Below are 8,751 nucleotides of genomic sequence, written 5' to 3' on the forward strand. Positions count from 1 at the left end.
TGAAGACAGGCCAGGTGCTGAGAGAGGGAGGCACCACCAGAAAATAACTCATCCCATCCTAGAACCTGAGTGAAGTGCCATGAATTAACCCCCAGGAACGTCCATCTCACCCCAGTGACTTGAAAGGAAACCTAGGCCAGATGCCTCCTGCTGTCAGGGCAATGGTTTCTTGCCATGGAACCCCTGGGCCCACCCTGAGGGGTGCTGGGCAGAGGTCTCTTTGGCCAGTGCCCTCCCTCCAGCTTTCCCAGGTGCCACCAGCCAGAGCTGCAGGAACCAGCTCAGGTGGAGGAGCTGAGGACGTGGACAGAGCCCTGAGTAGAAGCAGTTGGTGCTGCCTGCCCTGGGCTCAGAAAACCACCAAGAAATCTCCAGTGAAAGTGGTTCCTGGTCCTGACATAACCTGGGGTTAGAGGTGCCAGGAATGAGCCCAGATCACCCAAAACAGAAAAAAAAAAAAAAAAAAAAAAAAAAAAAAGTTACTTTGTTCATTTGGAAAGATTTGTCACTTTGGAGGGAGGGAGGGAACAAGAAAATGTTGCCTGTAAAATGTGATGGACCCACCCACCCCTCCTCCCTCCTCCCTGCCTTCCTCCTTCACCCAAACCTCTGGCAGAAACCAGCAGGGTCCCAGTGACCCACATCAGCTGGAAAAACAAAGAGTCAGAGAAGTTCTCAAGTTGGAAGGGACCCACCAGGATCATTGGGCCCAAGTCCCTGCTCCTCACAGGACCATCTCAACCTGCACCCCGGGGCTGAGCATCCTCCAGATGCTCCTTGGCTTCTGACCAGCTGCTGTTTGGGGTGTGTGCAACTTGGGCACTCATCTTGGCCATCAAAGCTTAGGTTAGATGTGTCTTAGAAACAGCAGGAAAGTCTCCAGCACCTGAACAGGTTGCTTGGGAAGGAGGGGGACCCACCATGGAGAACCTTGGACCTGGGGAGGAGGGGGGTCCACCATGGAGAATCTCAGTCAAGCATCCTACCTGCCCTGCTGCAGGGCAGAGACAGAGCCAGGTGAGCTCCCCAGGCTTCCTGCTCTCTGCCTCAATAACATCTACAGTGTGTTTGCTTTTGGTTTTTTCCACCAAATAAAATAAAGTTCAGATCTCAGCAGCTCAGCTCCAGCAGCAACCCCAGGTGAGCCCTCAGCCTCCCACCCCCCACCCCAGAAACACTCAGGCCATGCAAGCAATGGCAGAACTGCACCCCAACCATGTGCCCCGTGTGTCTCACACTGGAGAGCCCAGCACTGGACCCAGCACTCCCCTGTGGCCTCTCCAGTGCTGAGCACTGGGGAAGGATCATCCCTCAACCTGTCAGCCTCACTCCTTCTGCTGTAGCCCAGGACACCCTTGGCCACCAGGACCTTCCCTGCCCAGCTGCTTTCCAGCCTGGGCTTGTTCCTCCCCAGGGGCAGGACTGGCTGCACATCAGGAGGTTCCTGCTGGCCCATTTCTCCAGACCACCCAGGTCCAGCACACCCACTGGGGTCCCAGCTGCTCCTCCATGCACTTCCTAAGCACAGGCATGGAAAGGCTGCTCCTGGCTGAGCAGGTGTCCTACCAGCTGTGGCCAGGACATCCCCCTGTGTCCATGACCTTAGTGCAAGTGGTGCCCAAGGGAAGGGCTGAATCCCAAGGGCAGGGCCAGGGCTGGACCCATCCTGCCAGCACCAGTGACCCAGCCAAGGCCACCCCACCCAGGGCTGCCATAGCAGGGATCTGGGGGTGTCCACGTCCCTGGAGCTCAGCCCAGGAATCCAAACTGCTCCTGGTGATGTGATTTCTCCCTTGCTCGTGGCCCTGGCTGCTCCTCCAGACCCAGGTTTGTCCACAGGAGCCCCAAGGAAAGAGGCTCCTTCCCTTGTTTACCTGCAAGGGGCCCACGAGGGCCACCAAGATGTTCCTCAAGGCTGAGTAATGAGCCTCAGGACACTGGCAGTTAATGCTCCATCTCTCCTTGGGGTGAAGAGTCCAAAGCAAACAACAGCTTAACCCTGTGAGTGCTGGGCAGGGGTAGGTGTCCCTGGGCTGAGCTCTTTGGAGATGGGGACCTGGTGGGTTTGTGCAGCCATGGCCAGGTGGCTGCAGGACAAAGACACAGGGTGACAGGATGAGGGGGGACAGATTCAGGCTGGCAGAGGGAGCTGGAGCTGAGATGGGAGGGAGAAATTCTGGGCTGTGAGGGTGGGGAGAGCCTGGCCCAGGTTGCCCAGGGGAGCTGTGGCTGCCCCATCCCTGGCAGTGTTGAAGGGCAGGTTGGATGGGGCTTGGAGCAGCCTGGGCTGCTGGGAGGTGTCCCTGCCCATGCAGGGGGGGCACTGGGTGGGATTTGAGGTCCCTTCCAACCCAAACCATTCCATGGTTCCATGGTTCTAGGATGGCACAAAGGCTGGAGGGGTGTGTGAGGGGCCAAGAAGGCTCTTGATGCAGATAAATCAAAGGTTTTAGCCCAAAGTGCTCCTCAAAGGCCAGCACTGGTGAGCACAGTCCCAGCTCCCACCTGTCCTCCTGCCTGGTCACCTCCTGCCTGCACCAGGTCTTTCCACCAGATCCCAGGCTCCAGGTCACTCCCAAGATGGATGTCCACCTCAGTGCCAGCTCAACCAGCAGCAGCTCCTCACACCACCGTGGGGCACAACTCTCCTTGGGACCTGCAGCACAAAAGGACCCTGCTGGAAACACCACCCGAGCTCCAGCTCCTGGCGGTGGGTCCTGGAGGTGCCACTGGAACAGACTTTCTCATTTTTCTCACTCACTGGCCCGTGCTGCCCAGGGAGGAGGTGGAGGCCCCAGCCCTGGGAACTCTGCTGGTCAGGTTGGACGAGGCTCTGAGCAACCTGCTCTGGCTGAAGGGCAGGTCCCTGCTCACTGCAGGGGGGTGGGACTCCATGACCTCTAAGGCCCCTTCCAACCCCAACCATTCTGTGATTCAAGGATCTTACCCTGGCATTTTTAGCCCCTCAAACCCTTCACAGCCCCCGGGCTGGGTCTGGGGGAGGCAGGAGCTGCTCGTCACACACCTCTGAGAAGTTTGGTCTCAGTTGTTGGTCTTCATACCAAGCAGCTGCCCCAGGGACCCAGGGGACCTGCAGGAAACCAGAGCGTGGGGCCCTGGAGCAACTCCCTGGGCACCAGGGGAGGGTCTGGGGGGTCCCCATCCTTCACCCCAAGAGAGTCCCTGCCGGGGCACAGCTGGCAGCAGGGACAGGGAGGCACAGCTGCCCAAACACACCTCCCCCTGCAAAGGGACAGAGCCCCAAGGGGACAGAGGAGTCCCAGTGCCACCAGTGCCAAGCTCATGGGGCCTGTTGAAAAGAAGTTAATTAGCTGGGGGCTGGAGGGGGTTTCTGGGAGGAGAGACCAGGGTCCTGAGGCTGGGTCCCTCCCCACAGTGTGGTGACCAGGGGGACACAGGGACAGTCACCCCCCACCCCCAGAGCCACCAGCCCTGGCTCTGGCCAAGAAAACAATGCAAAACCCTCAGTGAAGCATCATCAGAGACAAACCTGCTAATTGGCCCCTGGGCAGGAAGCCAGGACCCAGGGACACAGCAACACAGCCTCCAGCAATCAATCCTCCCTGGCAGCCCGTGCTGCAATTACCATCCAGCTCGTTAGTGCTAATTGGGCTGCGCCCGGCAAGGAAAAAAACCCACTAATCAAAGTTCAGCTGCTTTTGACTTGAACTCCTTCAAAAGCACAGGGAAAAAATCAGTCCCAGGGTCCCAAGACACCTCAGAGGGATGATCCTGCCCAAAACCTCTGCCCAGGACATGGGGACAGTGCCCGAGTCACCTGCTGAGGCTGCTGACGTGTCCCCAAAGCTGCCCCAACACCAGGAGGTTGGACCTGATGATCTCCAGAGGCCCCTTCCAACCCTGACGACTCCTGTGAGCAGCTCCAGCCTCATCAGGCCTTGGCTGAGCTGCTCCAAGGCCAGCAGAGCAACCCAGCCTTGGAGTGGCCCAGGGTGGATTTGGCCAGGACTATGGAGGTGGCAGCAGGAGCTGAGCACATTGGTGACAAGTCCCTTGGTGACTGCTCCCTCCTGTCCCCATCCCAGCTGGTGGACTGGGACAATCCCCAGCAGGTCCAGGCAGCTGAGAGGTGGCCAATGGGACAGGACTGGTGTGGCAGTGGTCAGGGGGACAGCCTGGATTGCAAAACACCCCTCACCTCATGGGGAAAACCAGCATGTGGCTTCCAAAGGTAAAATCATAAAATCACATAACCATTAAGGTTGGAAAAGACCTCTAAGATCACCAACCCAACCCCACCGTGCCCACTAAACCATGTCCCTCACTGCCACATCCACGTTTTTTGGACACCTCCAGGGATGGGGACTCCCCCTGTGCCCTGGGCAGCCTGTTCCAAAGCTTCATCACTCTTTCTGTAAATAAATTCTTCCCAGTATCCAATCTGAGCCTCCCCTGGTGCAACTTGAGGCCGTTTCCTCTTGTCCTACCACCAGTTACGTGGGAGCACAGAACAACCTCCCCCAGGCTCCAACCTCCTGTCAGGGAGCTGTAGAGAGTGAGGAGGTTTCCCCTCAGCCTCCTCTTCTCTACAATAAACAAAAAGAGCACCCAGCAGCTCCTCCCAAGTAAATCCTTCCAAATTCCTGCCTGTTCCCCTTCCTACCAAGCTGGAAGGTGCTTTGCAGACAAAGTCCCTGGGGCAGCAGCAGAGGGGCAAGGATGGAGCTGGGCTGGGGACAGACCATGACCCCCAGGAACAGACCATGACCCCCAGGAACAGACCATGACCCCAGGAACAGACCATGACCCCCAGGGACAGACCATGACCCCCAGGAACAGACCATGACCCCAGGAACAGACCATGACCCCCAGGAACAGACCATGACCCCAGGAACAGACCATGACCCCAGGAACAGACCATGACCCCCAGGAACAGACCATGACCCCAGGACTCTGTGCCAGGGCCAGGAAAGAAAAAGGCTCATTCTGAAGCTTGGGAGGAGCAGCAGCACAAACCAGACACGGGGGTTATTCCCAAGCTCTGCTTGTGTGGGGGCTCAGCCTGGAGCCTGCCCAGGGCTCAGGCCCTCAGGTCTGACAGAAACAGAAGGAATCCAGGAGAAGCAGAAAGAAGAAGGGCAGCAGGGAAGGGAGGGGTTGGTTTGGCTGTGCTGGCAGGTGAGCACAGCACTGCAGGGGGAGGTTAAGAGGCTTTGCCAAAAGAGCAGGGATTTTTTTTTCTCTGTGACTGCCAGAGGAAGGATGAGGAGCTTAGTCTGCAGCATCAGGAATTCAGCTGGGAACTGGGGGAGCTCTGAGTGACAGTAATGAGGCACCAGAAGCTGGGAAGCCACAGAGCAGCTTTTACAGAGGCTTTGAGGAGCAGGTTAAATGAGCAGCTCTCTGAAATGACCTGGGCCTGGCACTGAGCACTTCAGGAGAGGGGGCCAGTGCCAACCTCATCGAGTTCAACAGGCCAAGGGCAAGGTCTGCACCTGGGTTGGGGCAATGCCAAGCACAAAGCTGTGATGGGCAGGGAATGGATGGAGAGCAGTCCTGGGGAGAAGGACCTGGGGTGTTGGGTGAGGAGAAGATCAACAGGAGCCATCCAAGCAAACCATGTCCTGGGCTGTGTCACCAGGAGAGTGACCAGCAGGGCAAGGGAAGGAATCGTCCCCTCTGCTCTGCTAAGACCCACCCAGCTTCTCCCCCTGCTCCAGGAAACACAGAGTCACAGGATCATGGACTCACAGACTGGTTTGGGTGGGAAGGGACCTTAAATCCCACCCAGTCCCACCCCTGCACGGGCAGGGACACCTCCCAGCAGCCCAGGCTGCTCCAAGCCCCATCCAACCTGCCCTTCAACACCCCCAGGGATGGGGCAGCCACAGCTTCCCTGGGCAACCTGGGCCAGGCTCTCCCCACCCTCACAGCACAGAATTTCTCCCTCCCATCTCAGCTCCAGCTCCCTCTGCCAGCTCCAATCCATCAGCCTTTGCACTCTCACTACATGCCCCAGGAAGAAGTCCCTCCCCAGCTTCCTGGGGTTGGTGTTTAAGGAAAGTGTTTGTGAAGCAGCAGAGGCAGCAGAAGGCAGCCCCAAGGCAAACAGGAGCCAGGGCAGGGGTCAAGGACAAACTGCACATGGGAGAGAGATGGTGGCTCCCAAGACCTCCAAAAGTAGCATCAGGATTCAGTGCAACTCCAGCCCCCTCCAACCACCTCTTCTCTCTCCAGCAGGAACCAAAACCCTCTTCACTCTTCCTGCAGACCAGGCCAGGCAGGAACACTGATTGCAACAGCACTTGTGTTCAGCAGTGCCTCAGGGAGAGGGGTCTGGAGTGCAGGGTCCCCCAGGAGCCACTCCTGTTTACACAGGGGCTCACTCACTGTGTGTTATCCCCTTACACCCAACCCCAAAACCTCCTGGGGATGCTCAACCAGCAGATTTTCACCTCTGCCTTTCCACACAGCTGCTGACAGCCCAACTCCTCACCTTGCCATTCCCACTCAGCTGCTCCACCCAACCAGTGAGGTTGCCAAGTTCTGAGGGACCCTGATCTTGCCCTTGCAACTTGGGAACTTTCCAACAGCTGCTCAGAAAAGGACTTTTGTCATCAAAAGGCTCCGTCCCCTCAGTCCTTCTGGTGAAACTTCCTGGGTGGCACAGCCACCAGGGATGGCTGTGAGAGCTGACCATGGGAGCTGGCAGCCCAGACATCATCCATGTCCTGTGCTGAGGGAGAAATCCTGGGCTGCTGGGAGGTGTCCCTGCCCATGGCAGGGGTGGGACTGGGTGGTCTTTAAGGTCCCTTCCCACCCAAACCAGTCTGTGAATAGAAATCAGAAGCAGAACATGGGAAGTGCTGCACTAAAAAACAAGACACCAGAGTTGCAGCTTTAGCTCCAACAGTCCCAGATCTGCCCTGAGCTCATCACAGACCCTCTGCACAACAATGAAACACAGACCTTACTTCAGCCACTTCCTCATCCTCCCCACAAGCCCAACCTTCAAAACAACCCAAAGACACCACAACCCCCCTGAGAAGAGCCCCAGCACATCCAGGGTTCTGCTCACATGCCACATGTTACACAGGAGCCTTTGGACAGGTCTCTGGAAGCACCACTGTGCAGGGCTCACACATGAGGCCCCAGCTGCTACAATTCACTTTTAATCAAAAAAAAGCATTGCCAAGATACCACTGCTCATTCCTGTGACATTCCACATTTTATTGAGTTGGGCTGGATATAAGAGTTGTATGGTACCTAGATTCAATAAATATTGGAGACCTGGGTGATGGCTGCAGCCCCACTGCCTCAGAGCAGGGAGTTAAGTGCACAGGGAAGTACAAATGCATTATTTTTAAAAGATCTAATAACTAGCTGGGGTGGATAAATGCAACTCAAAAGAAAAGATGTTGTGTGCACTTCAGAAGGCTTTCAGGCCAAGGCCAGCATGGAAGCCCCTGACCTGACCACTGGCTGATAAGTTAGACTAGGTTTTTCACAGAGAATAAAATGCTCTGCAGCAGTTCTGCCTCATCCTGGTCAGGCCTGCAAAGGAACATTTCCCAAGCACAATGTCCTGCCAGGCTGGGTGGAGAAGATGAGCTCTCTAGTTGGCCATGCTCCTACCACCCAGTCTGCACCACTAAAAGGCTTTTCCAGAAAGGAGGAGGAGAGGCCAAGGAGAGCAGGAAATGGTGGGAAAAGGGTCTTGCTGGCCGATGTGCACACACTTCCCAAGCTGAACAGAAACTGCTCCTTGGCATGACAGCCTGGCAAGCAGAACACACCCAGCCTAGGGATGTTTTGCTGCTGCCTTATCACAGTGAAGGAAAAGTTATCAGCCAGGGCTGCTTCCTCCCCTGAAGACACAAGTAACAGTCTTTAATAAATGAGAACTGCCTGAAGTTCCAGGACAGATCTTTAAGCTCAGTGGTACTAGCACTCCCCCTGTCTGTGCAGGAGAAGTCCTGCCCACGGGGCTCCATGTAAGATCATGCACGAGCACTTCAACTTCGAGGAAACCCAGGTCCTAAATGTACAAACTCCTTATGCACCCTGCCCAAACCTGTGCACCAACCCCTGCCCCATGGGGAAGCTACAACATTCCTGCCATCCCCCCTCCTGCCACAGGCCCAGCAAGCCTCTACCTCCTGAAGCTACACTAGATGCTTCTATCTCAGGACTCCAGGCAGGTGGAAGGGCTTTGCTGGCACTGCTGGGAGCATCCATTAGGAGCCACACATCAAACACTCATCCCGGTTCTCCAGGGAGCAAACCATGGCTGCTTTATTCCTCTCCTTCTCCTCCTCTTCCTTGGAAGCCTTCTCCCGCTCCCTGAGCTTCTCCTTGTTCAGGGTGAACTGGATGGGGTTGGCAGCTGGTTTTGTCCTCAGATAGTACATGCCAGTCTTCAGACCCTGCAGAGCAGAACCACAGACTCACGGAATGGTCTGAGTTGGAAGGACCTCTAAGGCTTATCCAGTCCCACCCCTGCATGGGCAGGGACACCTCCCAGCAGCCCAGGCTGCTCCAAGCCCCATCCAACCTGCCCTTCAACACTGCCAGGGATGGGGCAGCCACAGCTTCCCTGGGCACCCTGGGCCAGGCTCTCACCCCCCTCACTCTTAAAGAATTTCTTCCTAATGTCTCACCTAAATCTCCCCTCTTCCAGTTTTAATCCATTACCCCTTGTGCTCTCACGACAAGCCCTTGTCCCAAGTCCCTCCCCAGCTTTCCTGGAGCCCCTTCAGGCACTGGAAG

The 8,751-nt window shown here is 56.5% G+C and overlaps 1 protein-coding gene across 1 annotated transcript in view; it reads right to left on the reverse strand.

The window, feature by feature from the left end:
• Nucleotides 1-8,219: 8,219 nt before the first annotated feature.
• Nucleotides 8,220-8,751, reverse strand: part of RRM1 (ribonucleotide reductase M1) — a 21,787-nt gene continuing 21,255 nt past the window's right edge. Inside the window, exon 18 of the mRNA XM_010008278.1 lies at nt 8,220-8,408. Within this exon, the coding sequence (XP_010006580.1) occupies nt 8,220-8,408 (189 nt within the window). The remainder of the gene's footprint in view (nt 8,409-8,751) is intronic.

The sequence above is a fragment of the Chaetura pelagica genome, unplaced genomic scaffold (assembly GCF_000747805.2).
Source record: "Chaetura pelagica isolate M959 unplaced genomic scaffold, ChaPel_1.0 scaffold802, whole genome shotgun sequence".
Taxonomy (NCBI): domain Eukaryota; kingdom Metazoa; phylum Chordata; class Aves; order Apodiformes; family Apodidae; genus Chaetura; species Chaetura pelagica.